Raw genomic sequence first — 17,732 nt, 5'->3', positions numbered from 1 at the left:
TGTTTGTTTTGTCTCTGAAAATGCTGAATCCAACATCTGTTGACTTCTAACTTGGCACAAACGATGATTGTAAATTTTTTATAAGTATAATTGACTAAGGCACAAGTAGCTTACACTAGAAATCTATTGGTTTCAAAAATTGATATGCTAAAATGATTTTTTGCATGCTTTTATATTATTTTTCTTTTTCTTAAAGTAAACATGATCCAGGGTCATATTTCTACAATACAAATAGTCCATACTTAATTAAACTGCTTAACTCAAGTATACCTTTAAATATTTTCTGCTTCAGATTCCCTTGGGAGTGATGTTGCAGATGTTGTAAGAAGCAGTTTGATGAAAAAATTCACGGTCCTCACTTATAACAATGGACGGTAAGTACCCTTCTTTAAGTTTCCAAAGAAGATGGATTGCAAAATTTTTTCCAAAGTTCAGAAGATAGCTCAAATAGAAATCCCCAAACACTGGTGATCCATAAACATTTTCTACACCATAATAGAAATAAAGAAAAATCAGCAATCTGGAAAACCCAACACTAAATCTTGATCTAAGATCTTTTATTCTGTTACTTCTAAATGCAAGGTGCGTAAATCCAGAAGTGCTGAGGAAACAGAAACGTATGGTATGGAAGGCTTTCTGAGACTATTATATTGATCTTGCCTCATTGGTGGTAAATTTAACAGTTAATCTTAATATCACTGAAACAGTCAACTGTCTTGTTCAAAAAATTCTATGAAGCTATTAGTATGTGTTTAAGAGGCAATTCAAATCAGTCTTTACTCCATGTTGACCTTTTTTTAAAGAATACTTTTCCCTATGTCTTTACCTATAGGCATGATCATCTGTTCTGTTTGCCTATTTTCTGTATTAAATATCGATGAATTTCCAATATGTTGTGGCTGTGATCTTGTTGGAGATTAGTGCAGTTATATTTGAGTTTGAGAGTTTGATGTTTGCTGCAAAGGTTAGATACCTAACAGTAAACATTCCTGATGAAGGGTTTATGCCCGAAATGTTGATTCTCCTGCTCCTTGGTTGCTGCCTGACCTGCTGTGCTTTTCCAGCGCCACACTTTTCGACTCTGATCTCCAGCATCTGCAGTCCTCACTTTCTCCTACCAAACAAGTAAACCAAATTGCATTTGCCACCTATTATACTTTGCTGAGGAATGAAACAAATTAAATATCAAATGAGGTTTTGTGGGTGGAGTTTAGGAATAAAAAGGGGCAGTCACGCTGCTCGGAGTGTACTATAGACCCCAAACAGTCAGTGGGCAATAGTCGAGCAAATATGTAGGCAGTTCGTTGAGTTGTGGAACACGAATATTGTTATTATATTAGGGGATTTCAACATTTCCAACATGAACTGGGATAGTTATAGTGTAAAGGGTTTAGAGGGGCACATTTCTTGAAGTATATTTAGGCGAGTTTTTTTAATATCAATAATTCATTTCATCCACTCCAGTTTGGGAAAAAAAACAGCAAAGAGAAGCTATTGTGAAAGAATGAGGAATATCAGTATTGAGTAATCTTTCTAATGACATCAATTCAAAGTTTCTACAATTGTAATTTTTCTGTATTTACATACTTTAGCATTAGATTAATTCTGGAAAGAAACTACCATTGGTCCTGTGTTGAACATTTGCCAATTGTCTATCATTAATACAGAATTTGTTTCAATGGTGAAACTTCATTGCAGTAATTAGAGTCATACAGCATTTAATTCACTATTGCTACATGAATTATACGTTAAGCATGTTAAATTGACCTGAGCTCGGATTAACACTTGCAGCTAAGGGACAAACTGTCACTCAAAGATGTATAATAAAATCTGATGACCCATCTAAAACAAAGTCTTGATACAGTGGGAAAAGGAAGTGTTAAAGAGCAGTGATCCTAAAGATAAACAAATAGTCTGCAGACTATCTGATTAGTTGGGGAATTGAGGGTTATAGGGAAAACACAGGAAAGTGGGTGTGGGGAATGTTTGATCAACCATGAGCCTATTGAATGGTAGAACAAGTTCCAAGGGGCTGAGTGACCTATTCCTGTTGCTATTTCTTATGGTGGTCTTTTGAGTAAATTTAAAAACCTTATGATGAGAAGCACTGTTTTCCTTTAACGTGTGATGTACAATTCATTGTTTCAGGATTAAATCTAGGGCTTTAAACACTGCTTTAGACTGAATAATTTCTTTGTTAAGTATGTTCTACTTAATCACATGGTAATGAATTAGATCACATAAACTGTTGTGTATTGTGTCAAATGGAATTTGCTGTGCCAACTTTAGGTAAATGACTTTTGTAAATATTAAAACAGTCAATATGTATGTAAGCTTTTGCAAGAATATTACTCTGTAAAATAACAAACATTTAAATTCAAGAGCACTCTAATATTTTTATCCTGGTTCTAAAATTGATTGTACACAACACACATGATAAATTTATAGTTTTTATGATCAGCTCAAGAATTAGTGATCAATGTCAGATTTGGCTGTAAGTAGTATTATGGCTATTAATAGGAAAATATGTTTGTGCAAGGATATAAAATCTCATCTTCAAATCTTGTACCTAACCAATTTCTGTCTGTTTTCAGGGTAAAACATGTAATGCCAGCCTCTATGAAAGCTAAGATAGTGGCATTCATTATTGCACTGGCTTTACACATCAGTAGTTTTCAAACTAACCTCACGTATCTACAGCGGGATTTAAAAATCAGTGAAAATAGGTAAGTGTTTTCCTTTTAAGTATTGTATCAGTTGCTCAGTTATTTGTCACCTCACATTGTTACTGTCAAGGGAGAGATTGTGGCTCATACTGGCTATTTGGTAAACAGCACTGGAATATGTGCATCAGCAGCCTGAGTTAATATAGCCCCAGATTTCTAGCATCTGACTAATGGTTAGAGAAAGATTGGAAGCTTGGCATCTGAGAACCAACATTGACAGGAGAAAGTGAGGACTGCAGATGCTGGAGATCAGAGCTGAAAATGTGTTGCTGGAAAAGCGCAGCAGGTCAGGCAGCATCCAAGGAACAGGAGAATCTACGTTTCGGGCATCACCCGAAACGTCAATTCTCCTGTTCCTTGGATGTTGCCTGACCTGCTGCACTTTTCCAGCAACACATTTTCAGCTCAACCAACATACCAACATGCTGTGTTACTGGTACATGATTTCTGTTTATCCTAGTCATATGTTCATTTGGAAAACGCTGAGCTGAATCATTGATGTGTTTTAAATTAGGCAAGGTGCACCATTGCTATATTTTATTCATGAAAGGCCCTAATATGTATCTTTGCTTTGTGCTGCATGTGAACCCCTTTCAAGGTGGAGAATATATATTTTGCCTAATTTTGTTTCCGAATGAATTCAATGCAACATTTCAATTTAATAGCAAGTAGTTGAGCCTGGATTGGGTGGGACAGTTCATACAACAAGGAGTATAGGTTGTATAGAATATATTTAATACCAGGTTGTACAGATTGGAAAGAATGGGACTTTTAATAGCCAAATGTCAGCTATGGTGACATGCTTGTAAGCTTAAGTTGGCACTCGTATAATGTTCTATTGTGGTAGAGAGTGCTGCATTGCCTAAGGTGCCAGCTTTCAGATGACTCGTTAAACTCCTGTCTGCCACTGCAGATGAACATAAAAGATCCCATGGCACTACATAACAGAAGAGTTGTTTAATTTCACCTAGGTGTTCTGACCAATATGAATCCCTCAATTACCATCACAAAAACAAATGTGTAGACCATAGTCCATTAGGAAGGGAATACCAGAGTTTTGACCCAACAATCCTGAGTTTTACATTACATATACACTTTTAGCATGCATCATTTGGCTATAATGTACTTTGGCAAATCCTAGAATTGTGAAAGGTGCTATGTTGATGCAGGTTCTTTAGATTGGAACAAACAGCCCAAGTAATAGGAATGTTGAGGAGCGCAGTCCCTTAAGTGTATAATTATTAAAGTTATCAAATTGAGGGTGAAGCAACTAGATTCTCACAACAAAAGTATGGTTCCACACGTGCACACCATTGAAGACATGGGTGCCACATGAGAAAGTTACAAAAATGCTTAGATCCTGCAACCAGAATATTGTAGATGATGTTGTGATATACTTCATGACAGTTTGTGATGTGTGAAATTAATGCTTATTTGTTGTAGTTCAGATCACTTTTAATTGTCAAACAATAAAATAGTCCATGCCTTTATTTAGAAAAGAATCGAACTGAACTATTAAGATGATATAGGTGCTATATGCCATTTTCAGATTGTTGTAATCTTTTTTTGGAAGAGATACACATTAATAGTTTAAAAAGTGTGAAACTTTAAATATTCAGTAAAATCTTTTATCTGGTGAGCTTGGGTAACGGGTGATGCCAGTTAATCAAAAGTGCTGGTTGATAGGGAGTTACATTACTTCTGACCAAAGATGAGGTTTTACTCTTGTCTTTGAGGAGAGGGGGAAGCATTTGGGCAGTTGAGGACCCCCAGCACAGCAAGCAGTACATTAAAACCCCACAACTGACACTGACATTCAGATTAACTTAAAAAAAACCTGTCAGTTCTTTGACTGGGATTGCTTTAATTGGAGACAACAACCAAAACTGACCCAATAATTTCATTGTAAAGCCGAAGAACTATTTCTAAAGATTTACAAACCATTATATTTTTTTAAAGAATGCATTATCTGAACACTGAAAGTGATTTTGAAGTAAATCAGGTTGTGATAAATTCACTGTACCATATAACGCAAAGTTTACTGTTACTTCATACTGTTGTTACTGTTCTTTGATTTGAAGGAGTCCCTTCATATTGGAACTCCACCAGTCATTCATCCTTACTGGATTTGATGTGGATTTATTTTTTTGATGATTTTGAGGGGGCAGAGAAACAAACAATTGGGACTACTTTGAATCATAATATTTTTCATTTGGTCTGAGTAGAGTTCTAAAAGTTTTGAAGGAGAGAGTTTTAAACATTTAACTACAACTTTGCACATTCAGAATTTCACTGCTCCCTGCATAGATTTTTGTAAACTTGTCAACAACTGTTGTGTTGGCATGGAATAACTAATTCCCTTACTGATCATAGAAAATGCCTGCATATCCTATCATGATGTGTGTCTCATCTACTCCAACATTTTGTAACTCTCATCTAAATCCCATATTACCCATAGCAGACATTGAATGAACTCCAGCTCGGAGGTTAAATGAAGCCTGAAAGCTTTGGTAATCCAGCTCTTGGCATGGCCCGATAAGGTTCTTGAGATTATATTTTCATTTTCCTTTTGTCTTTGAATTCTGTTGGGCTGGAAGTTTGGAAAAGGCTGTTCTGATCTTTATTGGCTTGGTGAATGAATCATAAAACAAAATTCCATGGCTTTGGAATATAGTAAATAAATTTGTGTTCTACCTGAGGCTGTATACTATATTTAAGTGTTCCATAAAGGCAGAAGCTTAGATACCTCCACTCCATTTTCCATTGGAGTAATAGTATGCTAAGCTGTCTCTTGACCCTGTCTTCCCACAGCCCCAATTGATTTGCATCTCCCTTTATTTACTTGCACTTGTTTAGTGTCCTTTGATAGATTTTTGTTGGACAAGGCTATCCATTTCATGGGAACAGTGAAACTCTAATTATGATGAGCAGGTGATTATCTCATTCAGCAATTCAGTTGCACAAACCATGATTACTTATATAAACCATTGGTGCATGAACAAAACTTTCTGATGTGCTATTAATTTTTTGTAAGTACACCTCTATCTCAATCTTGATTAACGTAGAGATTGGTACAAAAACTCTTCATTCATCACCACTTGTTTTGTTGTACTTGATAGAATTTTGGACATTGCAAGAGCAATGGGCTTAAAGATTGCAAAGAAAAAGGTGGATATTCCTGGCAGTACTGCAGAGGACCATAAATTAGCAACACTCTCATTACCACTGGATATGCGAGCTAAACCTCAAGGTCGCAAAAGGAAGAAAATGACGTAATGTTGTACATAGAGACACAGTCAAATGTCACATCAGTCCTCAAGACCACAGAAAGGACACTTATGAAGAACATCTAAGCAGAACACTGGCATGAAGAGTTGGCCAATATTTCAAATTTTTATTTTTGAAAAGGAATATCCAGGCTCAGTTAACAGTGCAATTGAAGTGGAGTTAATAGTTGACTGTCAAACTACATCTTTTGTATTCTTAATTAAACATCAAAATACAAAGAGTAACTTTTGAGAAGTTGAATATTTGTCCAGTTGATCCCTTGTGCACATACTGCCAGTCACGAAATGCAAAGAGGGATCAAAACTTGTACAGCTAGTTACACTGCACATTTTCAAAACATCATTTTATAACTTATACTCAGGATATTCGTCTTAAAATTATGGTAACAGTTATTCAGTTAAGTTTGGTAGTAGATTGACATTGTGTAAGGTTAGACTTGATATTATGCGGTTTTACTCAATTACTTTTGAGGCTTGAAAGGGAACTTAAGGCCTTTCCTCAGGATTTAAAAATGTTGGTGAGTTGTTAGTTTGGTCGTCTGTTCATCTGCCAAAACCTATACAACATTCAAATATTTCTTAGCTTCTACCTTATCTATCCCATGTTTTGATGCTTCTTTCTTGAACTAGTTTGGCTTGGGTATAATAAATCACCTCCTTTGAGGAATTAATTCTGGAGCATTTGAACATAGTCAGTTCTTCCATAACATGGAGGTTGCATTCTTCAGCATCCCCACATAATAGAAAAACTGCACTTTAGAAACAGCAGAAAGTGTCGGTGCTGTAATTGCGTTACAGCCCACACACACACACTTTGAAGTTTACACTGTACAAACAGTGTCCCCAATTCTTCAATCACATGACAGCAAATTCACATTGACAAAACAAGCATTATACTGTAATCCCTATTTCCATGCACTACTCAGGCAATGCCATCTTTCAGATGCACTATTAACCCAAGGCCCTTTCTGATTTCTTATGGTACCTGCATTCAAATGAAAGGGAATAACCAACTAATTCTTATTTTCCCCAGCATCAGTTACAGAATAATATATTGATCATACTCAGCTGCTTGTCACAGTCTGTTCTGGTTTGTAGAAAATAATTTAAAAAAGAAACAAAAGGTGGCATATCCTGTCTTTTGTGTTTCATGCTGCTTTTTAATAAAGAGATTAAGATATCAAAAAGGAGGCTCAGAAATGGGCAAACCAATCTGGATATGAAAGGGCTGTTGTGACACAGTGTTAGTATCCATTCCTACCAGAAGACCAGGGCTCAGGTCCCACCTCCTCCAGACATACTACAACATGTCTGACTAGATTGATTAAAAATGGTATAAAGAGGGCCATTTGGTAACTGATGGCAGGTTTAAATAATCTGCTCAGGAACCTCAACTCAAATGAGCAAATGACATCAAAAATATTATTCTTTAAGCTATTGAAAAGCTTGTGAAAAGTTAACTCATGCCTACATTACAAAGACTATTCATTGACAGCTATTTTATATTTTCAGAATACAAGTGCTTCATTCAAGCTGCCCCACTTAAGCAAACATTTTTAGTTACATACAACTGAATTGCATGTAGTTATTTTAAATCAACCTACCTTTTGGATGCACCTCCTGAACAGTTGGGACTTAAATCCAGCCATTCTGGCCCTTGGGTATGTCTTCTTTGACACATCACGAATCATAGAATCCCTACAGTGTGGAAACAAGCCAGTTGGCCCAACAAGTCCACACTGACCCTCTGAAGAGTAACCCCCCAACTAATGCACCTAACCTACACGTCCCTGAACACTGGGGCACTTGTAGCATGGCCAATCCACCTAACCTGCACAGCTTTGGATTGTGGGAGGAAAGCAGAGCATTCAGAAGAAACCCACAAAGACAAGGGGAGAATGTGCAAACTCCACACAGACAGTTGCCCAAGGCTGGAATTGAACCCAGGTCTCTGGCACTGAGAGGCAGAAGTACTAACCACTGAGCCATCCTAATGGTTTTCAACTGTTGGTGAGAGACAGTCAGCAAGATGCTATCGGATATAGAATTCATGCTCCTGTTCTCAAAATTGAAAACTGCTGTTTACTGTACATATTACTGACTATAAAATAACAAGTGTGCTGCAAGACACTCAATTAACTGCATTTATTTAAACAAAAATGGGTTATATAATCGAAGGTCAAAACACTGCAAAGCAATTCACAGTTCAGAGATGGTGGACTGATTGCCCAGTTGTTCCATGGGTAAATATGACCGTTAAATTTGCACACAAGGTTTCACAAATTGATAAATGAATGAATGGCTAATCTGCTTTCTCACAAAGTTAATGTAATTGTTGTATAGCCTGTAAATGTACAATGGACAGCAAACAGCATTTTCAGTTTTGATAACAGGAGAATGAATTCTATACCTGATAAAATCTTGCTGACTGTCTCGCATCAACAGTTGCAAAGTATTAGTGAGTTGACAAAGACAACGGCAGGGTTCTAAAGTTTAAGTGTTGAGAAATTTTTTTCTTCAAGATACTTGGGCAAGGATCAAGAGGCCCTCAGAGAAATATTTTAAAAAACACTTTGCTAAAATGTTCCTTTGTCCAGATAAGTGAACATTATAAATGAAGGAAATCTATCAGCATAGTGATCATCAGAACAGTCAACATCATATTATTGGGATGTAGTTGGTACCTACAAGGAGCAGACATGACAGGCCAATTTTCCATTTTGCTGGGTATATGTTAACATCAGTTTAGATCATAGAATCCTGTAGGGCAGAAGTCGATTTGCCAATTGTGCTTGTGCAGCTGTTTGCAAGATTTATCCAGTTAGTCCCATGCTGTTTCTATAAACTGCTGCAAATCTTTCCTTGATATATATCCAATTTTCTTTTGAAAGTTGTGCATTCCAATCACAAATTTGTGTTTTTTGGTCACTGACCTGTCAGTAATAATTTTTTCCTTATTCACTCAAACAAAACCATCTCAAACTTTGTGCACCCCTCTTAAATGTCCCTATATCCTCCTTACTCTTTACATGAACATAACTCCACATTGCAGCATCTTTCTCTTGTAGTACTTTCCATACCTTAGCAGTGGTGCTCAGGGTGAGAGAGAATTGAATTGTTTTTCAGTGTTCAATAAGCAGAATGTTGTAGATTACAGTGAAACTGGATGAAAATTCATAAGTTATACTTGTCCTTAAATTTTCAAAAATGTTCTTTCTCATTGTTACTGCATACTTTGTAAAGTTGGTTTGAAATGAACAGGTTTTAATTTATTTTCAGGCATTTTTATAGTTTGAAATTGAAAGTTGGTTTCCCACTTTCCTATTATATAATTATGCAAGTCTAATCATTCTGTTTACAGAAAGGGTAGAGAATAGGATAAACAATTGAGAGGTGGCAAATGGAGTTTAATGTGAAAAGTGTGAGGCGATTCACTTTGGAAGGAGTAACAGGAATGCAGAGTACTGGGCTAATGGTAAGATTCTTGGTAGATGAGCAGAGAGATCTCAGTGGTCCTGTACAAAGATCCTTGAAAGTTGCCTCCCAGGTTGAATAGGCTTGTTAAGAAGGCATATGGTGTGTTAGCTTTTATTGGTAGAGAGATTGAGTTTCAGAATCATGAGGTCATACTATTGCTTTACAAAACTCTGATGTGGCCAAATTTGGTGTATTGCGTACAGTTCTGGTCACTGCACTATAGGAAGGATGTGGAAGCTTTGGAAAGGGTTCAGAGGAGATTTAGTAGGATGTTGCCTGGTATGGAGGGAAGGTCTCATGGAAAAGTTGAGGGACTTGAGGCTGTTTTTGTTAGAGAGAAGAAGGTTGAGAGGCGACTTAATTGAGACATAAGATAATCAGAGGGTTAGATAGGTTGGACAGTGAGAGCCTTTTTCCTCCGATGGAGGTGGCTGGCATGAGAGGACATAGCTTTAAATTGAGGGGTGATAGATATAGAACAAATGTCAGAGGTAATTTCTTTACTCAGTAGTAGGGGCATGGACACACTGCCTGTAACAGTAGTAGACACGCCAACTTTAAAGGCATTTAAATGGTCATTGGATAGACATATGGACAAGAGTTTCAGATTGGTTCCACAGGTCTGTGCAACAAAGAACCAAAGGGCCTGTACAGCGCTGTAATGTTCTATGTTCAATTAGGCCCATTAAGTGCATTGAGAACAAAGGGAGTCATCAGATGGATATCAGGTTTGAAGATTCCAACTGATTTTCATGCTGTTGATTGCAATATGTTGGAAGATCAGTCTGTCAGAAAACAACAGCAAACATTGAAAACTATGTATTAACCTGTTCTGTAACTGGGTAACAACTGTGTCATTCCTGGATAGTGTTAATTTCACTTTGACGAGATCATATGGTTGGTCAAAACAGAGTGTGAGAGGGAGTAAGCTTGAAAAAGTATTTTTAAAAAGAGTAAAGTATGTATTGGTCTTCTACAGCGTGATAATGGAGTTAAAATGTGATAACAACAGATGAACAAATATTTCTTCTATCTTTACTACAGAGAATAAGAATATTTTGTTAATACTTTTAAACTAGGGGGAGGTGGAGAACTTATTGGAATTATGATCATGAAGACAGTGGTGTTAAGCAAACAAAACTTTGGGCTGAGTAGTGGACTTTATCTTGGAGTGTTACTATATTGCTAATGAGGTCATAGATGCTTTGGTCTTAAATCTGTGGAGTTTTGAAAAAAATTTAAGGAAGGTTCCATTGGACCAGAAAGTACCAAATAAAGCTCTGTTCAAGAAGTGAGTGAAGCAGAAAACTGGGAACTAAGACTAGTTAGCATTACGTGTGGGGAAGTATAGAATCAGTCATTAAAGAGATTATAGATGCACACTGAAAAAATGCGAAGTAATTGGGAAAAGTCACTACTGTTTTAATCAAAGGGGTAATAATGTGTACTCGAAGGAGTAACACCTTGTGGATAAAAGGCAAACATAATATACAAATGTAGAGGCATTTGACAAGGTACCACAAAGGTTACTGCAGAAACCTTGAGCCTTCACTTGTTTTACAATTTACATCAATGACCGGTGTGTGGATGGGTGGGTGGAAAGAAGAGTACAGACAAATACCAAGATAGGTAGGAAAGTATGTTGTGAAGAACACAAGGAAGGTGGAGGCAAATGTGGATTGATTGGACAAAAATCTGGCAAATGTGAAGTTCACTTTGGCAGGAAGATTTCTTGAAAAGCAGAGTATTACTGAAATAGACAATACCTGTAGAACTCTGAAGGTGTTCTGGTGTTAAGAGTCAAAGTATTATGTGGACACCAACTAAGAAGTCTAATTGAAAACCATCTTTTATTACGTGAGGAATTGAACATAAAAATAAGGGTGTTATGCTTCAGTTAGATAGGGTATTGGTAACACATTTCGAGTAATGTGTAGCTTTGGTATCCTTATTTAAGGAAGGATGTAAATGCATGAGGTGGTTTACTAGATTGATACCTGGAATGAGTGATTTGTCTTGAGGATGGGTTAGAGAGACTGGGCTTTTCTCCATGGAGTTTTTTTGAAGCGTACAATATCCTGAATGGTCTTGATAAAGGTGGATGTAGGTTAGGTAAGAATTAAGAGTCATGACCGAGCTGACATGAAATCTTTCTCAGAGGTTTGTGTATCTTAAGTGGTAGAGGCAAGGTCATTGAATATTTTAGACGCAGAGGTGGACTGATTATTATTTTGAGGTTTGCGACCAAGAGTTAATAGGGTAGATGGGACTGTCGTATTCAATACACAAATACATCTTAGTGAATGTCAGAAAGCTTAAGGGGCAAATTAATTCACTTTAGCTACACAATACAATAGATGGTATTCATACAAATATTAAATTCAGTTCACTGGAAACTGTGACCTGGATTTTTCACTGGCCAAATAACTCTTGGAGCAATAAATGGGGGTTACAGTGAGGACCCGATGGCATCTTGATAGCACATTCTGAGAATCACCCATAAAATTTAATTTTCAGCTGGGCAATTCCTCTACAGGTGGAACCCTCAAAGTCTCCATTTAAATTGAAATTAAAATAGTTTCTCAGGCAAGGTTAAAACTTTTAAATATAGTCTTAACACCTGACTAAAATCTGTTCAGCTGACACCATACTTACTTCATACACACAATTACAGCTTCTCTCAAACTCCTCCTTCGCCAAATGCGGCTCAGTAATACCTACTGATAAAGTTATCAAAGTACCAGAGGACACAGCTCCCAAACTGGGTCTGGCAGGTGGTCAAGCAATCAACAGGAGGGAAAATAACTGGCTTGTGCTCATCACTGTCAGAGATGCATCCAGAACAAATAGGTAGGAGTGACCAGCACTCAGTCCTTACAGTAGCAAAGACCTGCCTTCCACTGTGGCTACTCTCCACTGTGTTATTGACAGATCAAACCAACTTAAAACCAGGAATCTGAGGCACTGTGTGCCATCAGCAGCAGAATTATACTCCGTCACAATCTGTAACCTCACGGGCTGACAATCCTCCACACTACCATTTCCATAAAGCTGTGAACTAGGCCTAGTTTAATACAAGTACAAATCAGGCAAGTATAATGGAATACTCGCCACGGCAGGGAGGAGTGCAGCTCCAACAACATCCAAGTGGCTTAGCAACAAGATAAAGCCTGTTTTATTTGGCACCCCATCCAACACCAGCATTCACTCCCTTCACCAGGGATGCAATGAATTTAACTCACCAAGGCTGCTGCAATAGCACTTTCCAAATCTATGACCTGTACCACCCAAGAACAACTATGGCAGCAGCTGTAGGGGGAAACCACAAACTATATAGCCATTTACCATCCTGATTTAGAAGAATATTACTATTCCTTCACTGTCACAGTCAGAATCCCAGAACCCCTTCCCAACATTCCAAGGACTGTGGTAGTTCAAGACAGCAGCTCATCACCACTACCACCACCATCTTCTCAAGGGCAACTGGGGGTGGGTAATAAATTCTGGCATTCCCACAGTCATCCCATGAAGAAACATAAAATAACCATAACCAGGATTTGAAATGTTCTTTTACTCAAAGATAAAACTTTTGGAGAAGTTCAGTACTAGTTCACAAAGAGAAATCAGTTTGACTATAGATGAAACGGGACATTAGCTTCTCAAACTGATGAAATTCCATACTTAACCATTCATTGTGGTTCTTGGAGAAATCTGGTTTCTGTGTAGATGTCAGTTCAGAAATCATTCAGGTTCAGATCTGCATGAACAAATGTCCCTCAATACACTGCATCATTGAGTGAAAATACATGGATAAGATTGGCAGCTATTAATCATGCAGACAGGGAGTACAAAACTAGGAACTTTAATAAGCAGATCTAAACTTCTATTAGAGAACTGCATCATGTTATTAAACTCCAAATCGAAGTTGCCAATAATTGTTGTGTTCATTTGATTATATGCAAGATCACCTGTAAAGAAGTGAAATAACAAAATACATGCCCCAATTTCTTTTCCATCACTTAAAACATAATTGATACAGGAATTGAGGCATTAAATTGCTTTTTGTGGCACATCTGTACCAGTGCTGATTTTCATTCATTAAAGAATGGAACAGAAAATGCTGCCGTTGTCATGGCAGCCCCCTTCAACCCTTGCAGCTATTCGAGTCGTCATGGATGCAACCCTTTGACGAGTCTGGACCATGGAGGTGGCTCGATTTGATCCATCAACAAGTGGCCTTGCTGGAGGATTGTCCAGTTTCCAAGCTATGCCAGATCTGCAAGAACTAACAGAGAAATATTCCATTAGGGATGAAAGATTAGTGAGATATAGTTCTCAGGGATAAGGGGATTAAAGGGTATGGGGAGAAAGTGGGAACAGGGTAACTGAGTTGGATGAACAGCCATGATCACGTTGAATAACGGAGTAGGCTTGAAGGGCTGAATGGCCTTCTTCTATTATTTTCTATGCTAATATTAATTATAGTTCCTGCTGGCCGTGGAACATGGGTATGATTGGTGTTCAACCCACATACCAATACAATAAGAGAACCATTACTCAGTTTGTGGAGCAAACTGAAAGAATAATTTTATTCAGCCTTAATAATGACACTGAATCTTTCAAACTTCTGTTTGTTGAAATTATATTTTATTGTAGAACCAAACACAACTAGAAAGAAATAGGAAGAGGTCAGCTGCAGTTCAAAACCAAAATTAAAAAAGAATGTCAGTAAATTTGGCGTTCACCATGGAAATACTGTGCTCAACGCTTGCACCACCTCATTTAAAAGTCAGGCAAATAGGTCAGTAACTAATATGCATTTGCTTCCATTGTTGTCAATGATACATCACCATTTTACAGGTTAAGTGTTTCAGTAGTTTCCAGAAGTAACAGACTATTCTGTAAATTTGAACTTTGAGATATAATTACTTCAAACTTAATTCCTTGTAGATGGTGTTGGGTTACAGCTTGCAATTAATTATTGATGTATAAATTACTAATTATGTAGCTCACTTCCAGTTTAATTTTTGTCAGACGTGAAATGAATGGAAGTCAATGAAGCAGCCACTCTTTACCTGCAACCATGGTTGAGATAAAATCCACTAAACCATCCAAGAAAATAGATAAAAGATGATCCTGTATTTCCCTCAGTCATACTCAAGAGGAATCATTTCAAGACCACACCAAGAACCTTACAATGTTGTTAAAGACAGGGAATGAAGTTATTAGTAATATCAATGGAAGAAGGATTAAATTTATGACAAGGATTCCAAGAGTTACAGCATTGCATATATACCACCCAACAGGTACAGCAAACTAATAATGTTAGCATCAATATTAACAGTGAATACTGTCTACAAACTGCACATATCACAGTTTGGTGTCACAATAGTGGCCAAAAATAAGCATGTTTTTTGTCCTCTATCAATAGATGACACTAGCTGTGGGAGCTCATTAAAAGCTTTTGCTTTCAAGAATAACCATCTTATTAAGACCATAAGACATAGGAGTGGAAGTAAGGCCATTCGGCCCATCGAGTCCACTCCGCCATTCAATCATGGCTGATGGGCATTATTGGACTGCTATTAATATAAATCATGGCCATGGAGGAAGTGTTTATATCACAGCTGGTCACACTGCTGATCGGCCGCAAACCATTCTCCGGCTTCACATTCTCCTTCAAGGAAAGGATATGAAAATAACAAAGTGTATTTACTATTTTCATAAAAGCAAGATGCAGTTGATACAGACTTAAATGGTCTTGGATGAATTTGCACAAAACAAAGAGAGTAACTACAATATACAATATAATATACAAGTAACTACGATTTCCAATCCATAAACCTCAATAAAATTCATGGACATCATCTAATCAATCAATCCATCAATCTCCTTATCCCACAAATCTAGCTTTCAAATGCCATCTTACGGCATTTCCCCAAATAAAGAATTGTATGCAATGTATGTTTTTGGTCAAATGTGTTTTTCATTTTAACAAAAAAAAAGGGGCCCATTTGAAAGGGTTAGGGAGAGAAACCAATAACTTATTAGAAATAGCTTGTACATTGGAATCAAGAATACCAGTACTAAAAACTGCAGGGGGTGTTGGATTGATAAACTTATCCAAGTCCTCAATTTGAGTCTCTATTTGGTCTGCCAGCTATGAGAAAAAGCCTCTTCGAAAGCCAAAGTAAAGTACCTTTCCACTCTTAACAGAGTCAATCCAGATTGCACTACTTGATTGCTGTTATGAGAGCACTGTTTTTTAATTACTTAGAAGTTAAAATCATTTTTTTTTAAACGTAGGCCAGTCAATAGAATTCTGAACGTTAATTTGATTTGTATCAGCTCCGCAATGAAAATTACATTGTTTTCAGTTCCATTCTTTGCTTAAATGCACAGGCCCACGGTATGGAATACCATCAGGAGTTGGGGGATACGGACTGCACTTAACCCAGCCTGAGAAAGTGTGGGGTACAATAAAGCTGCAAAAATGTAGCAGAGGAGGCTGATATTTGATAATTTTGGTAAAATTTCCCATGATAGGGACAAAAAAAAAGCTTAAGAACAAGACTTACTTTTTGCTGCAGGCTAAAATTTCATTGCTTTGAACAGTACACTTCTCTGGGTTTTCCGTTTTCTCCAAAATGGTCTTCCCAACTTTTCCTCTAAAGATTTGATTTTCTTGCACTGTTCCCTTAGCTTGGTCCAAGATGGCAATCCCATAGTCATGAAGAGATTGGATTCTGTTCTTTGTCACCTGAAGTAAAGCATATCTAAGCATCAAACCATGGATCCATCCCAACCCTAATAAACCTACCATCAAGCTCGGATACATTCACAAAAGCTACTCAATAAAATCCATGCCTCTTAAATTGCGATACATGAATTCAAACTGAAATAAACTAAATGACAATTTTCCTTGTCTTATTTCAGCTGCTTAATTCCAATAAAATAAATAATTCAGTTTCATTAAACAAGAAATGAGTTAACAAAATTTGGCTGTAATAGCACATGGAATTTTTTTTTAAACTTACTGACCAGTTGCTACATTTCTACATAAATTCTAAGGTGTCAGCCATGGTTCAGTGATAGCACTCTTGCCTCTGAGCTGGTAGGTCCTGGTTTAGGATAGCAACGTGTCAGTAGTGGATTTAAGCCTTCCGTACTCTATGAATTGTCTCGACAATGAGCTGCTCACCCAGGTCCTGCCTACCCTGTTGGGAATCTTTCTGCACTGTTCAAAGATGGGCAGGAGAGTTGTCCTAGTGTTTTAACCAATTGTTTAGCCAAAATTAATAAAACAGAATATGTGGTTATTTTTGTTTCATTGCTGTTTGTTGGACTTCGCCGTGTCCAAATTGGCTGACATCTTTCTACATCGTCACATCAAGTGAGTACACTTCAATAAAGTGCTTAATTGATTTGATTTATTATTGTCACAGGTAACTAGGTACAGTGAAAAATTTTGTTTTGCATACAAGGCAGATCATACCATACAAAATGCATTTCGGTAAAAGAACAGAGCAAGGAATACAATGTTACGGCTAAGAGAAGGTGCACAGAGAGTAAGATCAACATTCAAATTTTAAGTGTGAGGTCCATTCAGAAGTCTAGTAACAGCAGGAAAGAAGCTGCTCTTGAATTGGTTGTGAGGTACTTCGAGACAACCAGAAGTTGTACAAAGTACCAAAAATATGCAAGCTGTTCCTACCCTTCTATCTTGAAATCAAGAAAAGTTTATAATATATAAAAGATTTGGAAAGAAGAAGCCTTGATCTTATCTACTGCAGTCAATAAAAGTAGATGACTGTCCTCTGGGATTTATTGTAAGGCTGTAGAATCAGTGTTACTGCAGCAACAATTCTTATGACATATAAACAGTATTATCAAACAAATACACTTGGAAAACGTGACACAGAAAGCTCCCTAGCAAGTGGGAAGACCAGCTCAGCTAAGAGATGGATCTCTTAGTGACAGCTTGGTCACAGAAAAACACAACTCAAGTCTGTGGATAGAGAAAAATAAAGTCATATTTTGAGTCAGATGTGACTTCTTCAGAACTGAGTACAAATGAAGAGTTATATTTGACTGAATACATTATCTTTGCTTCTCTCTCCATAGATGCGAGCTAACCAGAGTGTATTTCCAGTACTTTGTTTTTATTTCAGATTTCCAGCGTCTCCAAAATTTTGCTTTTTTACAACTGAAGTCTCTCTTGTAGGAATGTCTGGATTCAGTC

At 37.2% G+C, this 17,732-nt stretch overlaps 2 protein-coding genes across 7 annotated transcripts in view; one reads left to right on the top strand and one right to left on the bottom strand.

Moving 5' to 3' along the window:
* Nucleotides 1-6,004, top strand: part of polr1e (RNA polymerase I subunit E) — a 34,688-nt gene extending 28,684 nt beyond the window's left edge. For both annotated transcript variants that reach the window (XM_072589544.1, XM_072589554.1), the window contains exons 10-12: nt 293-374; nt 2,595-2,726; nt 5,846-6,004. In XM_072589544.1, the coding sequence (XP_072445645.1) occupies nt 293-374; nt 2,595-2,726; nt 5,846-6,002 (371 nt within the window). In that variant the 3' untranslated portion in view covers nt 6,003-6,004. The remainder of the gene's footprint in view (nt 1-292; nt 375-2,594; nt 2,727-5,845) is intronic.
* A 96-nt stretch (nt 6,005-6,100) lies between these two features.
* Nucleotides 6,101-17,732, bottom strand: part of fbxo10 (F-box protein 10) — a 52,065-nt gene continuing 40,433 nt past the window's right edge. For all 5 annotated transcript variants that reach the window (XM_072589530.1, XM_072589511.1, XM_072589495.1 and 2 more), the window contains 2 exons: nt 16,069-16,250; nt 6,101-13,775 (listed from right to left, as the gene is read on the bottom strand). In XM_072589530.1, the coding sequence (XP_072445631.1) occupies nt 13,589-13,775; nt 16,069-16,250 (369 nt within the window). In that variant the 3' untranslated portion in view covers nt 6,101-13,588. The remainder of the gene's footprint in view (nt 13,776-16,068; nt 16,251-17,732) is intronic.

This window comes from Chiloscyllium punctatum, chromosome 2, assembly GCF_047496795.1.
Source record: "Chiloscyllium punctatum isolate Juve2018m chromosome 2, sChiPun1.3, whole genome shotgun sequence".
In the NCBI taxonomy this organism is placed as follows: domain Eukaryota; kingdom Metazoa; phylum Chordata; class Chondrichthyes; order Orectolobiformes; family Hemiscylliidae; genus Chiloscyllium; species Chiloscyllium punctatum.
This window is presented reverse-complemented; position numbering and strand designations above follow the sequence as displayed.